The sequence below is a fragment of the Gobio gobio genome (genome assembly GCF_949357685.1).
Source record: "Gobio gobio genome assembly, chromosome: 18".
NCBI lineage: Eukaryota > Metazoa > Chordata > Actinopteri > Cypriniformes > Gobionidae > Gobio > Gobio gobio.
Genome location: NC_137111.1, coordinates 10,385,255 through 10,404,686, shown reverse-complemented (window position 1 = coordinate 10,404,686; position 19,432 = coordinate 10,385,255). Strand labels below are relative to the sequence as shown.

The following is a 19,432-nucleotide window of genomic DNA, read 5'->3' as shown; positions in this document are numbered from 1 at the left end:
CGTGTTGTTGATGTGTTGATTTCTTTTTTTCGTACTATATTCAAAGAAAACAAAGTATTTCTGATTCATTCTTGTTACATGCGTATGCTTTAGTACATTCAATAAATGAAAAATCTGTTATTCTATAATGAAATACTGTTTATATGAAAATTCATTCAAACTTTAAAAATAAAAGGTCATCATTGATGCAATTCTCCCTGTTGCTATGTGTTTTTTGGATCAGTGTGTTATGAGTGACATGCATGTTTGTTTTCTGAATGAAAATGTGTTGCCAGTGATTGGTGGAATGAGCTTATTTTGAGACATGTATGAAGTGTTTTGTCTGTCTGAGTGAGCTGTTTGGCCAAAATTAATCTTGGTAATGCAGACTGTATGAAGAGTTTTGAAAATGTGGTTTCAATATTGAACAATGCTTGTTAGCAATTGGAAAAAAAACCCGATACAAACAGACAAAGATGGTTGTCAAATATCAAATAATAATTAATAAATGATGCAGAATCCAAGAAATTCAAAGGTTAACAAAGACAATTATCAAGGAACCAGCACTTAAAGTGCTGTAAATAATATACTAATACTAATATATTAAAAGTGGTAATGCATAACTTGAAATGTAAGTGGTCAGTTTAAAATGGCTCTTACTCCTTTGTTTATGTGAAGTATTGTGATATTGCTATTGAAAGGAATAACGATCTGTTGATATAGAAATCAGTGACCTTATTCTCATGCTGTGACCTTGCAAGTAAACAGTGCTAGTTTCAGCTAGCAGAAACGATTAGAAAGCTTTAACTCTTCACACATATGTTTTATATCTGTCAACATCAGGGACCAATTCAAATGAGTGATTTTGAGAACACATGCAAAATGATTCGCTGTATATCTTGCATTTATCAAGCAGATTCTCATTGGTTGTTAATGATTTCTTTCGTTTTCATCTTTCATTTAATCTCTCTCTTGCTCTGTGTGCCCCTGATATATGAATTACTATTCTTTCGAAGTTCTGTATTTCACAAAAAACATCTTTTAATAACTCCATTACTCATATTTTATAAAACAGTGCCTGCTGATTGAAAATGCATCATATTTAAGTGAGCTTGCAATGAGATTTTCAACGTGCCTCGCTTAATCATAAATATTGATTTTATTTTAAATAAAAAAATAAGACTCTTGGCATGAGTGAGGGACGAGAGATGCATTCATGAGAATATGAACGTCTGTTTGAGATAAGAATCTGCATCATCTGTAGGCACATGTAGAATAAACAATAGAGGTTTTCTTCACGGAAAGAAAACAACCCCCCCTCTCACGCATACATCTCCAGCCTGCTCCTGAAATTCAGCATGTCATAAATCTACCCCTCAGAATACGCCTGGCATGTTTTAAGGTTGCTGTGTCCATAATGCCATATAACATAAGCACACTGCAGTTGATTGGTAGACATAAACATTGACTGCGGCCCGGATGCAGTTTAGCACCCAGCTACAATTCATCGGTAAACTGAACGGCTGCTGTAAGTGAAAAATCAAGGTCTGTTGTCCCAAGAGTGGCCGTGGACTACACCATCACAACAAGAGAAGGGGAGAGAAACGGCTAATTTTGTATCCTTCTCTTTTCCGAATATTTGAAATACTTTTGGCTCGGGCATTAAAATAGGCTTCTAAACCTGTATTTTCCATGATGGAAAAGAAAACCAACACCACAAAGACTATGGAGCACTGGCCTGCTCATGACTCCATACTGTGGTCGAAAAGCGTAAAAATATTGGTATCCTTACCATGTTTAGGAAATTAGCATAACTCGCTGAAACACAGGTGAAACTGATGAAGACGAATGATAACGTATGAAAAGAGAAAGCCATCAGAGCACCACATAAATCTAGAGCAAAGACGTAAAATAAAATAAAACACGACTCGGGCTGACGGATGTTGTTTTTAATGTAAAATCGAGCCGAAAAACACCTGGCGGCATTCGAGCGGGTTGCCTGTCCTCTTAACCCTTTAGCCAACACCCTTCAGTTCAAATAATGCTTTTATCACGGATCTGCGGAGGTGCAACTCAGGTTACTCATTTAAAGCGCTTATTATTTATCTTCGTGTTGTGCTTTACCCATTGACATCCCATTTAGTGCCCATGACCCTGCTTATACAAACCCCAATAATTCAAAAATGTTATAGCGTGTAACACTAACATTCTCAGGCTAATCCATCACAAAGCCTAACAATAGCCTGTCTTAACTGTGGCACGGTGCACTAAAAGCTTTTATGTTAAATGTGTAGCCCCGTCCAAAGTAAAGCGTGAGGGGTCGGGGCAAGGGGTCCCTTATCAGATGGATTTGTTTCCTCTACATCTAAGTGGAGAGGGATTTATCTCATACATAAACAGATGCAGGAACAGAGGTGGCACATCTTTGAATCAGCTCAAATATTTGGGCGTTCTGTTTCTCACGCATCAGTGAATTTGTCTCTTACTCACACTTCAGCTAATCCTTCATTGGGCTTTCAACATATTGCCACAGGTATAGACGTTAAGGAGGGGGATTGTATAAAACACAATTGTAGGGGATTTACTATTTGTTTAAGGCAAAACGGTAACACTTTATTTTACAGTGTCATTGTTACATGCTACAACTAAATTATGCATAATTGCATGCAACTTACCCTAAACCAAACCAAATCATCATTCTAACCCTATAGTAAGTTCATGTAGTCACTTAATATTACACTTGAATGTATAATTAAGACACCGTAAAAATAAAGTGCAACCGGCAAAACTATAGCTTTGTAACAACTTATGTTTGAAAAAATAAAGTTGCACTTTATTTTACAGTATGTGCACTTACATGCACTTACAGTGTACTTACCGCAGAAAGTAGTGTGCAATACAAGGGGTAAGTTCAGGGTTAGTAGTTATTACCCAGTTATTATAATTACTGTAATACATATAGTATATTATGTGGAACAGGACTGTAAAAAAAACTTGGTTACACTTTATTTTAAGGTGTCATTGTTACAGTGTACTTAAGTACTGAGTAATATTAATTAACAACATGTACTTACTATAGGGTTTGAGGGTTAGTTGCATGTAAGTATGCATAATTTACTGTTATTAAGTATATGTAACAAGGACACTATCAAAATATCATATGAATTAATTCATTAATTTTAGAAATGAGTACCATTAATTCTGTCAAACAATGGTACACTTTAATTCAGTGACACTTTATTTTTCTACTGTAGTAGTAACTATAAATTATGCATAATTGCCCTCAACTGACCCTAAACCAAAACTTAACCCTAACCCTAAAGTTAGTACATGTAGTTAATTATTGTTATTACCCAATGTATAATTACACTGTAACACGAACACCTTAAAATATAGTGTTACACTTTATTTGAAAGTGTCCTTGTTGCACGTTACACAAAGTTATCATAGTAATTATTATAAATGATGCATAATTACATGCACCTAACCTTCAACCAAACCCTATTCCTAACCATGACATAAGTAGATGAAGTCATTATTATTACTCAGTACTTAATTGTATAATTACACTGTAACAAAGACACCTTAAAATAAAGGGTCACACTTAATATAGTATATATTAACAACATGTACTTACTATAGGGTTGGTTTGGTTGCATGTAATAATGCATAATTTAATGTTATTTCTGTGCTAAAAAAGACACTGCCAAATAAAGTGTTACCAGTGTAATTCTGTCAAACTCTGGACAAATACAACACCGCAGGAGCAGAACAACAATATATAGCAAGTCACGTCATCCATTTGTCATGTTCTCTGCTTTTCAGTTTAAAGAGGGAGAAGAGGCTTCTCCACTTCCTTTAATGTTTGGTTTAGGGTAAGTAGCCGATGGGCTCCCCGCTGTTACCTGAAAACCTCCACAGCACTCTTTCTAACTGAATCTCTTGTGCAGAGGCAGTCAGCCAGTCTGATAGACTACATTGCTCTTTATAAACTGTCTATGGTCCATAAACTACACAGCAGAAAGCGTGGCTTCGGGTTGAGGATTAAGACCTCAGAAAGCTTCTATTACTGTAACCGGGTCCCTTCCTTTCTCCACATAACAGGTTATTTCATGTGCTCCAAACGTGGGCATACTTTTGATTTGGGTATTAGAGAATTCTTTCCCAGATGTTCTAATATTTTGGCATCATGACACCATGGCAGCTAAGTTGCTAATCCAGCCAAGTGCCCATCCCTGCGTTGCCTGAATGGGTGCGCCTTAAAATGCGTGTGTAAAATAAACAGTCCTACTGGTATAAACTTGCGGCCTGTCACATGCTCTAACGCCCGATTCACAGCCAGACACAGCAAAGCGTGAAAAAGCACAACATTCGAAACAATAAGCTTACAGTGGGAGATTACAGAAAAGAAAAGAAAACAGATGAATAAATGGATAAGCATAAAGATTTTCAAAAAGGACGCATGAATGAGCCCACTTCTGCAATGACACAATCTCTTATAATGAGCACTGTCAATCACGCTAAAAAGCCTGCTCTAACGATAATAACATATTGCACAGCCCTTTATTGCGTGTTAATGATATGAAGCTGCGCAAAGAAATATAAACGTCCGTGATTGTTTTATACCTGAGCAATTGAATATATCATAGTCGAGCTATTTCACCCTTGAGGAATTTGCATTCTATCGAAATAATAGTTTCCCCGCGCTTGCACGGTGTTTACAAGTGTGATAAAGTGTGAAAATGACTCCCGTTGATTAAAAGTATAAAAACAGCTGCATACCCAAACGCATAATTAGATTTACTTAATGAACACTGCGAATACATTTCTGATAGCATATCCCGTGGATCTGCGCGCGCTTCTTCACTGCAACAATAACAGAGTATTGGTGTCTGATTCGTGAAAACGCGCAACTTCGAAAAACTGACAAGGTGAGAGAGCTTCTTGCTGACATTTTTTAACCCGCCACGGATGTGTGGCTGATAATTATGCGCGCTGTAAGGATACACTCTGGGTGTTACTTTGAAATCGCTACCGGATTTAATTCATCATTAGGAAACGGTTGTCTTAAAACGGAGCTTGACGTGTGAATAAACAACTGTTTCATTTGCAGCATTGCTAGAGAACCAGAGCACAAAGACGAGCAGACCAACGCGTCAAGACAAACTAAATGCCTGCTGGGTTTGCAATTTTAGGGTTTGCAAAAAGTATAGGCTATATATATAGGCTATATATATATATATATATATATATATATATATATATATATATATATATATATATATATATATATATATATATATATATATATATATATATATATATATATATTCTTAACAAACATAGTAATTTTATTGTTAAGTGACAATTAACAGGTAATGATATCTGCAGGGACAAACCCTCATAACTGTGTAAAGTCAGATTATTTTTGTTGTTTATGTAAAGATTTTTATTAGGCTACCTAATATTTCTATATCAGATATTTTGACTTGAATAAAAAGGTCAACGAGACCCAAGTAAACCCAATGACTCAAAAAATCATACTGCATTTCTTTTTTTTTCCCTTAAATTTTATTTGAAAGGTTTTCTGAAAATAATAATTACGTAGAAGTCTCCTCAATATGCTATTTTTTTTTTAAAACGTCGAAAGCTGTTATAATGGATGAAATTGCACATTGTTTATTATTTTCAATCCATTGATTAATTCTCGAGTTTTACCTTAATGTGTAGGATAGCCTATTCAAACTGAAGAGAAGGCAGTTCGCCCTATAATAAACTGTAATTCAGTAATGTAATATTGAATGGTTCTTTTTGATGCATCGGTTTTGGTCATTCTTGGCTCGTTGTCCATCAGATTCTTGCAGCAAAACTGGCACATCAAAAAGAAACGTTCCCGTAGACCGAATTACAGCCTCCGAAAATAAATAAATGAGGAGGCCACTGGCCTCGGGTCAGAGGTTTATCACTCTTCTGCTATGCGAGTGGAATTTGTGACTCTCTGCCTTGTCTCAACTTGCAGCTCACATATTTACCTAAAGTAGTCGTGACCTTTTCACCTTCGGTTTCAGTCATGTGACACACGGGGATTTTATACTGTATCAAAGTTTCTCTCTTCGCGTTTACACCTTAAATTTAAAATGACATTAATAATAGGAATTATGATATAATATTAACAAATCATTAACAATTAATATTGATTTGCATATAAGATGCCCTTTAAATAATGATTTCCAATAGAATATTTCCATATGTGATTAATTGCTCAACAACCTTAGAATAATAAGCAAGCGGTGTAAGAGATACAATAACACAATAATCCATTTTTATGACAAAGTAAATGTAATGCATTCGTTAATATAATTAATAATTATTTTCCTTAGGTGCGTGTGCTTTCTGAATCAATAATAGCCTTTAATTATCATGCATGTGTATGTCTATGCCTGTTGAAATATTATCGAAAAATATAAAATACTATATTACTCCTCCACTTCCGCAATCGTGCAAAAGTTCTCATAACTTGATATTCTCTTTTAGTTTGCTCTAGTGTGTTGCCCCTAACAGCAGATGCGTCGTTCTCCACTGTCTCACCGGGATCAAAGCGACGAGAGAACATAAGTGGTTATTGTAAGCGAAACATAATACCTCATAACATAAAAGAGAGCGGAGAGATGATGCTGCTGAGTGCGTTTTGGCATTCATCGAGACTTTTGGGCAGGTGGGGGTCGGCGAGCCCTCATTAAAGCCTAACACACAACGGCTATTATTGGATCGGATCTCAGCAGGTGAAGATGGGAGCCGGGCTGGCGCACCTTTCACTGACATCCGAGGCTGCTTTGCCGGCTCTTGTCCTTCGTAAGCTGCAGCCGCGGTGACCTTGATAGTGATCGAGAGAGAAAGTGGGAGAGAGATACTAGGCTACGCGCTTCTGTTGCACGATGCCCCGATTGTAACATAGCAGCGCGCCTTCTACTTCAGCAATATCGCATATTAGCTTACTTTTGCCATTTAAACAGGCAAATCAGTAGCCTACCACATTTTACACAAATTATTATTATTATTAATAATAGCCTAATGTATGTGTAAAACAGAACTTTTACATTTAGAGATACTATTCCGACACACACGTAATTGTTTCTGACTAAAACACGCCGTCTCAGGAATATCTATATTCGTATCTGATGTCAGCAGCTAAATAAATAAATATGTTGAAATGTCCAATTTCCATTCAAAACGTTTAAAAATAGGTTAATGCCAGTAGCGTAAAATATAAAGAAACCACACACACAATAAGCACACATCAAATAATTATGTTTAGCCTATTTTTATTTCTGGTGCATGCAGTCTTTATGATTTATCATTCTCATGTTTCTTCGTGTGTTGTCAGTGGAAATTCTACTATTGTCCGTCATACGTTTGTTTGCTTCGGCTCTGGAAGCTGAAACGCTATTATTGCTCAATTTACGTGCTTTATTTTGGACTCAACTTCTTAAGGCCATCAAACGGGGAGAAGAAAAAAAAACAAAGTCACTTTGTGTTTTTAAATATATTCTTCAGGTCCGTCCACAAACAATAAATAGGCAATTTGTGCGTTCAGTCCACATAAACAGTCTATTATCCCAAACCTTATTTCATAATTTAATTTCGAGTTTTTGTACGCGAAATGTCTCTTTACGCACGTAAACATTTTTTTTTCAAAATGTCGAATTATTCAGGAGGTTACACAGCTATTCTCTATTGTGTGTAACAAATCTTTTCTTTAATTGTGGAGTAGCCTACGAAGCTGTATAATAAGCGCTTATTGAATTGAACGGGCAAGAAAGCAATCCTGCATCCTCTGACCCCCGAATGCAGTCCGCTTTCATTGATCACCCCCTTATGAGATAATGCAATTACAAACATCAATAAGGAGCTGCGAGGGGAATCATTACGTGGTGACAGTGATAGATGATAGTGCAGAAAATAGCGCGTTTCTCTCCAACAATCCTGGAGCCCAGGGGCTTTCAGGGGTGGGCGAAGTCACCAAGGAAACAGATGACATCCAAAATGGCCCTGCAGTTTTGGACAGTCCATCTCTTCTCTCCCGACTTCTCTCTGGTTGTCCACCAGCTGCCACAGGACATTATTCTATGCGGTAACACGCTCGAGACGTTAGTGGAACAAAATTGCAATTTCATACAGACACATCAGGCATTAGTTTCTCACAATTATGTTTATTTATTGGTCTTGCAATTTTATATAAATCGACCTGACTGTTCATTTATTTAGGCTGTTGTTTATTTGTTTTTGGGGTTGGCCTTGTGGGATTGCCTATATTTTAAATGTGTCGTAAAAGTCATAATTTGATTCGGTTAGTTTAAAAGAAAGTGACATATAAATTTACTTTATAAGCATGTAGGCTTTTACATACAAATGTATATATACTTCACTTGAACTAACGTGAAATGTTGCGTTTGTCACTTTTTGTAAGTGCTTGTAATTCTGTAAAATGATTTGTTTTAGGCTATAACTTCAGTGGTTTCAATAAATATATACTGTATGACTTCATACATTTGTTATTATTGTTGTTATTGTTATTTAAGCCTTTTTATAATGCATTTGCAAATAAAATAATTAATACAACGTGGGACAATGTAAATGTTCTTATGTTTTGTTTCTGCGGTATTTCTCACTAACATACAAAAAGTCACTTACACACACACACACACACACACACACACACACACACACACACTTGATGGAGCGTGGACATAACCCTCTCAAACATGGCCAATGAATGGAGAGTGGACCACATTTGCATCTGCCACTGCTACTGCCCTCGTGCTGCGAAGACACATGACCCTTTGTGAAAGTTTTCAAACTGAAGCAAAACTACTTGAATACAGAGTACAGATGACAGAAACATGCAACAGCACAGCCCATGCTGCTCTTTATGGGAGGCAGAAAGTCCTGTTTGGGCACCTCTGTGCTTATGGAACAAATTTCTTTCAGTCATTACTCACAGAGTTCAGTATGTGGTCAAAGCCAGATAAAAGCTTTCTTCTTTCTTCTTAAACAACAGATGGAAAAGGCGTCGTCTTTATATGTCTTTGACTGCGGGTAAATGAAGAAAATCAATAATCATGTTCATTTGCAAAGGTCACGAAACGCTCATTAGGAAACTTGCTTAGCCAGTGGTTAAACCGATCTTTCCAAACCAATGTTCATATGTGTAGGCCTACTACATTTATTAAAAATCATATATTTGCTATACGGTTGTTTAGCTGTGTATTGGCAGTAAAGTAGCCTGCACGTAACGCTTAATACACTTAGCCTACTACACATTAAAATAATTAGCTACAACAACAATAAACGGGTGCTCCAAATAAGAATGATTAGGCCTAAATATTAGGCAACATGTATATATTGTACATTAATATTAGGCTACTTAGTAGTAGCTAACATAAACATGTGGTAGGCTCACTAAAAAGTGTGAAGAAGAAAAAAACCCAAAACTGTTACCTTCTTTAATTTCACATAAAATTATCAAAAATATATTTTTAAAATATTTTTTGTAATTGACTACTTCAGTTCATAGTGAAATACCTGGATAAACTTCAAGATATTAAATATATATGTGCCCCTTAAGGACAGTTTTCCAGATCCCCTAAAGATGGCAGTCAAACATGGGATTTATCTCCACCCGCGTCTCCAGAGCACTGAATGGCGAATGGTTGAGGAATTCAAATCTGAGGAGCTGAAGCGGTGTCATTAAACCGTCGCCTGTGTTCCGCGTTGCTTGAGAGCAAAACATTCGGCAAAGAGAAGGTAATAAAAATACAATGGCGATAGAAAACTGAGAGACGGGTTTGAGAAAGGGGACTTATTGATTTATTATGGGAGTGTAGTTTAACCTGGCACCACCCGTTTAGTTACAAGCTGGGCAAGTTTTTTCAGAATTCCCACAAGAATGTAGCACATTTCCCTGCCGTAGTCGTGTCGAATCCATCGTAAACACACATTTCGATTAGTTGTGTCTGATTTAGAATTATTTAGGCGCCCGGTTTTAGCGGGTAGCTTAGAAACAGCCATCGCCTGGATAATGCCGTTTCAAGCGCTCTTGACGGAGCCATTGAGTGAGTGAAATAAGGCGTGAGGGGGAACTAATCTTCCCATTTAAGTGTTTGTGGCAATTTTATCTAAATGAATTTTAATGCTAAACGGGGGATAATTCTTCCTTTATCCGTCCCTCCACCTCATCTAGCCCCCCGTTTGAGCCTCTATCCTTCGTACGGGCCGCACATTTGTTGCACATTAGCAAACGTAGGAAAGTTGAATATGCGGCATTTAGACAAACGTCATCAATTTCATTCTGCTTGATGACGTGTGATAGCTTATATGTTGTCCTTTCTTTAAAAAGTTAGACTCACCTTGTGCATTTGAGCCTCGTGTTCAGACCGTGTTCACACTTTGCATTACATTGTTCTGGTGTTAATTACAACAACTTAATTACATGCAACTCATACAATAACAACTTCCTGTTGATTTGTGTTACTCATAAATTAATTATTCCGTGGACAATGCAATGAAAGGTGTGACCCAAAGATTTTAGACGAGACAAACCTGTAGGCCTAGCTTATAAAAGTCTCAAATTATGATCCTTGGCTGAAAACATAGGTGGCTTATAGACTCATAAAGTTTGATTCAAGCAAAAACATAAGCTCATGTCTCGATCATATCACAAATTTAAATACCTCAGTTTAATAGTTTGGGGAATTAGATCAGGAAGTTTAATTTTGGATTCATTATGAAGGGTGGGAAAAGCATGTAATGTTATTATCAAAATTAACAAGGAAAAAAAGCTGCCAATCAAATTAAAATGAACATTGGCTAATGAATAATAGAGCCACGTTGAAAATCTTCAGTATTAAAAAGTAAAAGTTACCTAACGGGGGTAATCTAATGTTGAAGGAAACTACACTCTTATTTGGTTGCTGAAAAAAAGGAAATTAAATTGCCCAAAATATTTAAAGGATTTGTAGTATTTGTGAATGACAGCCATACAAAACCTGAAGTTTATATTCATTAAACCAAGCAGAGTCCTAAAATCAAACCAGGCCAGGAATCCACAAATATATGAAAATAGCTCATGTTCCCCTCTTTTTACACAAAATTTATTCATTTACAATGTATACATAAACTCTTCAAAATTCAAACAAGTGATAGCAACACGTTAAACCAATATCCCATAAAACAGGTTTGCTTGATCAAAAGCATGAATCCCAAATCCCATTTATAACTTAAACTCTGAAAGTTTGATGGGTTGGCTTTACACACACACATACACACACAATCATTCACACATGCTTGTTCTTCACATTCAGCTTCTCACACATCCAGTAAAGGTAAGTGAAAATAATTTTCATTGGTTCCAATGGTGTTGTGGGGCCAGTTCCATTATGATGTACAAATTGGGAATGCAAAATGGAGACCTCCTGAAAGGCAAGAGGATGTGGCTCAGACAGGTGGATATCACTTAGTTTCTTCCAAAGGCCATGCTGGGTCTTGGAAAATCCGCCCTCCCATAGGACAAAAAAATGGCCTGGCAAACATTCATAATGAATTATTGATTTATTCACATATATATTTTTTTCTTGTTTAAACGCAAAGTGATTTATGGAGGAGGCCAAAAGTCTATGGAGATGGCACACACATAGTGTGGAAAGAAAAAAAGTTCACATCCTTTTTAAAAAAAAATCTATTAGAAACAGCATAATATGCAGAACAATACGATAGCATTTACAATACTTTTTTTCCCAGTTCTTATGAAAGTCCAATGCAATTTTACAACAGTATACAGTATGTCCTCATCCCTCCCCTTTAGAGGCTGATATAGTAATAAATTCAATCTTTCGCTCTCGCTCGCTCGCTCTCTCTCTCTCTCTCTTTCTTTCTTTTTTGTGTCTAAGCAAAGGGCACCTTCTTTTAAAGTGTCCCACAGTATACAGAAATCTGCTTCTTTCTTGGTCCGAATCTATAGCCAAGATGCAAGCTCCTCAGTCTCTGTAACAAGTCAGTATGTAATCGGTGCTTTGCAAGCCCCAGAAAAACCAATCGCAGCTCCTCATCCGTCCATCGCAGTCATTTAAAGAATCCGTTTTAGTAAATTACTGGGCATGGATGTCCATGAATTGTCCTCCCATGTTAGGGTCTCCTGGATTGAACATAGGGGGGCTAGAGGCTGACATGGGCATGGCAGGGTGTGGCGGTCCTCCGTGCATTAACATCGCTGGGTGGTGGGGGTGTCCAGGGATGTAGGAACGCATGGGAGGGCCGTGCCGCAACTGAGCAGGGTGGTGGGGCATCTGGGAGGCACTGTAGCCTGGTTGTCCCATAGCCATTCCCACCGGGCCACTGTGTGACAGGTAATCCCCTGGCATGCCTTGTAGTCCTAGGGAAAAACAAAAGCCGAAATTACTGATGATGCATTTGTAATAGTCAGACATTACATTATCTATATTATGTTTGGGAGGTCATCAAGCCAATAGTTTTCGTCTCAAGGAAGATTGGACTCCACAATCACAGCAGCAGAAAACATGCGAGTCATGTGGATGTAAGAGAATCCTCCGAGAGAGGACTGTCCTCTGTAATGAATGGGAAGAGACTAGAAGAGGAATCTGTGTATCGGGAGAGGGCCGCTCTCTAGGGACTAACTCACTGGCCTGAACACAGCACTTTGCTTGCCTGCACCAGTGCCGTATCCATCAGGTCTGGAATCTGCCATGGTCATACCCGACTTGTCAACTGGAAGGTTGCCCTTCACTAAGGTCAACCAAAAAGTCGACATGTAGCTGTTGTTAGGCTTAATATGCTAATTTTATATTAATCTCAGAGAACATTGCTGTGATGAAATCTATAGAAGTGGCTTCCCACTGGATAACAGTGACTATGATGTGCCTATATTAGAAAAGGCATTGACTCTTTTTTTAACATTTTTAACATTTTCTCAACATTTGAATCACACGTTGGTCGTATTTTTGAAATGATACCAACGCAAAGTCTAACACTAAATGGCACATAGGTGGAAATGAACTGGCATTTGTCCTAAGCACGAGCCAAGTCTTTATGCCAGAGGAAGCCACAACAATGACAAATGAGGTAAAATAAGCCATGCCTTTATTCTACGTTCTCCCCTCACTTATCTCACTTTAAACACAATGAGCAAAGGTCTGTGGCTCGCTCTGAGAGCCCCTCAGAGAAACGGCACCATTGTGCTTAAATTAGAGACGAAAGGTGAAAATTTACAAAGGCCGTCACTTGAGAGGCCTCACCTGGGTGCGTGCACGTGCCACGAGCAGAAAGGCCACTAACCCTGTGACAGCGGCAATACAAAGCAACAAATCAACCTCAAGTTAAAACAGCCCTTTTGTTATTGCTCTGATTATAGGTCTTTAGGTTTCAGTTTTAGAATGACATATATAATGGTTGGTGTTTTGCACTAGCATGTGAAGTGGTAATCTGTATGCCCCAGCAATTATTTACTACTAAAGGCCTGACCCAAGCTTTTGAGGGGTCATCAGCTGTATTTGATTTCAATCCTTGAACACGTTGTTCAGGGAGGGAGGAAAACATCCACTCTATCAGAAAAGCAATGCTCGGACGTGAAAAGGGCACACGTTGCAAATGTGTTTTTTCACTTAATAAGTCAATCAATACATTGAGTTCCTTGCCTGTCTATTTTCAGAGGTGCCATGGGACCGAATCAACAGGGGATGTTTTACATAGACAATACCGGCAGCCAAATCCCTGAAGACCCTTTCCCCCCCAAAAGTAAAAGTTCAGAGCAGAAAAATGGGGACCCTGACCCTGCAAAAGGTTAACAAACTTCTGCTTAATGAATGGGAGGAATGAAATTTCAGACAAAGGAGTCTCCAGCAGAGCTTCCAGCTCACCAAAGCATACCAGCTGCGTTCAAGTATGGACGGGGAGGGCAACATTTTTGTCCATATGCCCATAATTAATGCTCTCTGCGTTCACTATTGTCTTGAAATTAAAATGAAAAAATTTTGGCCACCCTTGGCTAATTTTGTTGAAGAAACACAAAGAATGGTACAGGGGGAAATGGTCATAAAACAGTCGTTCCCTCGTTTATCAAAGGCTCGCCCTCTTCTGCTTGAGTAGCCTGGCTTTATCCACGCTGACAGGTGTATTGTTTCGGAGAGCTATAAGCTCTATAATCGTCATGGGCAGAAAGCATAACGCTTTGCTAAGTAGGTTTAATTGGCTTTGGTTTTAAGTAATGTTGCAGTGTGACTGCTTGGAACACCTTAATTTCAGGTCTTGGGACTTCCCAGCAAATAACTGCTTAATCTCGCCTTGAGGAGAATTCCTCAACTAATGAAAATTGCTTATAAAATATAATGAAGCCTTGGTCTCTTAATCAAATAAGATAGCGTTTTTGTAATAACCTATTAATTTAATTGGTCGCGAAGTATAAAACACATCACTTACATTTAATTGACCTAGAAACTATAGTAACAATATTTAAATTAGACAAGCTAGGAAATTTCAGTGATGAAGCCATAAAGACCAGGCATTCTTCACCATGGCGACATATTTCGGTCACACTCTGCCTCCTTTCTTTCCTCATTTCCCCCTCTCGCTCGCTCTCTTTTTCCCCTCAACCCATCTCATCTAAGATTCCACACGCGGCCCAATTACAGAATTCGGCAAGCAAATTGAGGCTGTTTAAAGCAGGTTTCTTGCATGTCTTCTGGGAACTACGGCAGCTGCTGTAAGCAGCCATTTGGACACCGGGAAACACTCTCAGTGTTTAGATATGCACACAAAGCAGGGACGTGACGTTTTCAAGCACAGAGCTTGTGTTATCAGCCCATGTCTCTCGGTTAAAGACAGTGAAGTAGAGAGTATCTTTGACAACAGAGGCATGCATTCTGTGCTTGGCTGCATTAATGATCGCTATTTTTGTATACTGAATAAGTCAAATCCATTTGTCACACCGCTTGTGATGGCATATTTAATTTGGATATAGTCAATTAGGCTGGACTAAGCTGTGTACCCTGCTGTGCACACCTCCATTTTGCACTCCTTCATCTCCCCTGCCTTTGCCATTAGTAATCCTATTAGGAAAGACAGACAAGAAAATAGTGGACCAAGTCAGGGTCGATAGAAGCAGCTCCACCTAAAACATTCCAGGCAAGGCTGACATAATTTCCAAATGTGTGGCTATGTATTTGTCTGTGGGGTGAGAGAGCGAATCTTTGTGCGTTGCCTCGCAGGTTGGTGTATAAATGTAACTCATGCATCAACTGTAGGGAGACAGATTTATGACACTTTGGGGACATGCACTTTTCTCTCCTTGCACTGCTGCAGACTGCTTACATTTTGCCAATCAGTCTGTTGCTATGGTAACACACCCCTCCCTTTCTCCGACCAAAACCCCAATCTCAATCCCCCCACCCTCCATTCGCCTCTTTCCCCACACAGCTATTCCTCCTTGCCTCTCTCTCTCTCTCGCCCACACTCGTTTTTCCTTTCTATACGACTCTATGCACTGTTTAGTAACATGGCCAGAAATTTTCATAAGTAAGAAAATATAACAGAGATCACACACTTAAGCACACAAACCCCTGATTGAAGCATGTCACCCACAATAACAAGAAATATTAGTATTGGGAAGCAGGAAAAAGCAGCGTGTTGTCTGGAGGAAGAGAGACATTTCTCTCCCATTTTTCGTAAAAGCAAATCAAATGAATTGCTGAAAACATTGTGGATGCTTGGTGACCCTGCTTTTGTACTTACTTCCCCCATTGCTTTGCGATTGGTTAACTAGAAGGTTACATGTAGTGCCACTGTCCCTCCATGCCCATATTCATGCCCATCCCACTCATAGGCCCTAGAAGGAGAGAAAACAATCGAAGAAGAAGATGCCGAAAGATGAGAAAATAAACAGACAACAGCTCAGAGACAGGAGGTCAAGAAACAAAAGCACAATCCCCATTTATTAAAAGAAAAGAGAAGAACACCATATGGTACAAATAAGACTATATAAGAAAACAAACAAGTAAATAATGCATTCAAAGGCTAAAGGTTGGAAGGAAGCCTGGCTTTGGACAAATCCAGCAGCTTAACTGGTGAGGTGGGAGGGAATGAGTGGTTAGCAACAGTGACCGGTTGCACAGGGTGGAACAGGCTTAGATTCAGAGAAGAGAGCAAATTCTGTGAAGATGGGTATTAGAAAGCAAAAGACTCAGAAAGGAAACATGAAGGGGCAAAGGGGGTATAATGCATTGGACCACACCTGTGCTAGCCAAGGGTCTCAGAGTCAGTCTGAGAAGGAGGTAGTGATGGGGGGCTTGTGGGAAGGTGGGAGATGTCAGAGGAGAAGACGACACGCCAAGGTCTTACCAGGTGGTCTGATTCCCATGTGCTGCTGGCCGTCCATCACGAAGCCTCCCATGGGTTGACCATCTGGGTTGTAGGGAGCTCCTTGACTTACTGCAGGAGGGTATGGTGAGGGAATGCGGGGGAAATGAACAGTGGTCAATTAGTGCTTTTAATTAAGTTTCAGTCGCAGGAGAAACATCATCTGTTAACCCACATGCAGACTGAGGCGTTCTTTCTTTGGGTTTTGTGAGAGATAAAACACTTGACAGAACATGCCCAATGAAGCTTAAGTACTGGGATCAAAGAACTAAGCCTATATCCTATAGATGCGGAAAACATTTTTAGACAGCACTGCAGTGAAACTGTTCAATAAAAAATACAGTGATTATTTTTTTTTGTCCCCCCACACAACTAATTGAGATGTACTTACCGCGAGTTCACACTATTGAAAGTGTGTGTGTGTGTGTGTGTTTGGGGGTTATTTGGTCAAAAACAACAGCTCAACCCCAATGAATGCCTTTGAACTTTACTGAGTCCCTAATGCAACCCTGCCCCCTGAACCCTATTACAGGTAATAAACTTTACAGCAGTCCACAGCAAGCCATGCACCAGGGGCACTGTTCACTAACAGGAAGAACTGGACTAGGAGGCAAAAACAGCCACTACACAATAAAATATACTGATTAATATCCTCTTTACTTGGCCGAACTACTCTCCACTTAACTTTTGGAGGATAATGAGTTGGAGGAGGAGGATCCAGTTGTAGTTACTGTTTCAATACTTTAACCCATCGGATGCGTTTGCTCGCTTCTTTTTGTCACTGGGTTATATAGCGCCCAAGTCAGCATGATTAGTGCTTTGGGTTAATTGGATGGATTTTAGTGGTCAATCATTGTTGACATCCAGGCTGGGCTAAGTATTTACCGGCAGGTGGGCCTCCGGGTGCATGGCTTGCAGGGGGCTTTCGCCTGCGGGACTTGAATACAGAAACTATGGGGGACTTGCCTGCTCGGTTGGACTGGTCGATCATGGGCTGCACTATTCTTCTTCTTGCGTTAATGAACCTGTAAAAAACAAGAAGATGCAACATATGATGGAAAAGTCACTGGAGTTTTTGCTGTCTTTTTCTGTAAACACAGTCATGTCCATGCCTGCTGCTGTCCAGATCAGCCCAGATAACTAATCAGAGGGGTAATTGGGGGATTTTTTTTTTCTCTAATCCTCTAGTACTCCAGTGGGAGTGTCAGAGAGTTGTTCCATTACACAGAAATGTTCACAAAGCTTATGACTTGTACAAACTTGCGCTGGCTTAATATATATCGCCTACTAAGCAAAGTGCACAAAAAGCACTTTGAAGAAAGTGTTGTTTTTCTCCATCTATGCAGTTCAAGACACTCCTTTCCCTTTTTTTATCAACTTTATTTCAAACCACTGAACAATTCAAACCCCAATGCCAGATGTAACGCAGTTGATTTGCACCACAGGAATTAACGTGTTTAGGAAATGTTTGCTAACAGAAAAAGTGTTGCATTGTCAAAGAACACAAGTACAAGCCATGTTTTCTTTTTCCTTGTGTCTCCCTAGAGGGAGAATAATGAAACTGTGGCTTCAATGAGGAGTTTTTTTTTTTTTGTACCTCGCTGAAAAGAGCAGGCTGCTCTGCATTTCTGCATTTTGTGCATAACATTTGCGACAAAAACATATCTGGCCCCTGTAGCTTCTGACCCACAACCTCCTTGCGCCATACATCGGAGTGCTCTGGCCTTGTTGTGCCTAAATCCCCTCTAGTGACCCCGTGACCCTGGTCACCTCCAGGAGACTAAGCTCAGGGTTTCCAACTTGATTTATGTCCTCCTGCTGTTACCACAGTTGGACACTTCCATTTCATCCTTTGAGGGGGGAATTAGTAGACTTTTAAGGAAACAATAGCTCCACTCCTCTTTTCAGGCTGAGAAAAGCAAGGGAGGAGAGCTTGGGGTGGAGGGAGAGAGAGCGAGAGAAAGAGAGAAAGGGAGAAATAAAGAGAAAGAGCAGAACTAACTGACAAAGAAATGTTCATATAGGCATCTGCTAAGCTTCTTGCTTCTTAATTATAAAATGGATCGTTCCAACTCTAAATTTTGATTGTGTGAGCCACATTTTGACCCAGAAACCGCCTACAGTTTGAATAATGAGCTATGTTACTCAGAATATTATTTTTATTCAAAGTATAATTATTATTAATAAATGTAACTACTCAACAATATGTTATACACTCAAGGCTGTTTTATTTAAATGTAAGGTGACTTTTATGTACTCTTCATGTTATGTGCCATAAAGCCTGGTTTTTTTATTCCTTAATTTATTTTGCCAGAGAACACAACTTTCTCATATATTTATCACCAATATCACTCTACGGAATCACCTTAAAGGATCGGGGAGGAATGTACTGACATGGCAGTGCACCATCAAATGAGAGAATGTCTGGAGTTTTATCACCAGCAGTGGGCTGGAGAGCAGGGGGAGTCTCAGACTAGGCATTCCTTTTACTGCCTTCATCTCAGGCTGGGGTCAAAGAGGGGGGGCACTGTTGTCTATCTGCTGACCTCTGCCGTTTGGATTTTCCTCCCTCGCTCACTCGCTATCCCTCTGTCTTTTTTCCGCTTGCTTTTTTTCAAATTGTGGAAATGGCTGTTCTTTCTTTTCTTAAAAAAAAAAAAAAAAAAAAAAAGGTATCTTAAGCTTCCTCTCGTTCCTCCTTATATCTAAGGCCAGATGCGCCAAAAGCTGGAACAAAGGACAAGTGCTACACAATACCAGGCAGGGGGATGGAGAGGTGGTGGGGGTGAGGGTGGGGGTGTAGGAGTGTGAGGAAAGAGAGAAAGAATGGTCATGCTCTGTTCTGTGAGCCAGGCGGACGCCCTGGCGCTGACGGTTAAGAAGGCAATCAAAAGGAGCAGAGAGCCATACGGGCCAGGCTAAAGCTGGAGCCTCCATTAGGAGTAAAAGTTCACCTTTGCGTGACCTCTCCGCGCTATAGGACTGCGTTTATGGCCTGTTCAGTTTCTACTTCCCATAGGCACACAATGAA

At 39.3% G+C, this 19,432-nt stretch overlaps 1 protein-coding gene across 4 annotated transcripts in view; it reads right to left on the bottom strand.

Moving 5' to 3' along the window:
* Positions 1-10,696: 10,696 nt before the first annotated feature.
* The window catches only part of meis1b (Meis homeobox 1 b), a 66,454-nt gene continuing 57,718 nt past the window's right edge, over positions 10,697-19,432 (bottom strand). The window contains exons 10-13 of one of the 4 annotated variants that reach the window (XM_079842935.1): positions 17,368-17,426; positions 16,384-16,473; positions 15,778-15,871; positions 10,697-12,406 (exon numbers count right to left, since the gene is read on the bottom strand). In XM_079842935.1, coding sequence (XP_079699061.1) covers positions 15,813-15,871; positions 16,384-16,473; positions 17,368-17,426 — 208 coding nt within the window. In that variant the 3' untranslated portion in view covers positions 10,697-12,406; positions 15,778-15,812. Of the gene's footprint in view, positions 12,407-15,777; positions 15,872-16,276; positions 16,474-17,367; positions 17,427-19,432 lie in introns of all 4 variants that reach the window. The other 3 variants (XR_013818449.1, XM_079842934.1, XM_079842936.1) reach the window with 3 other exon arrangements.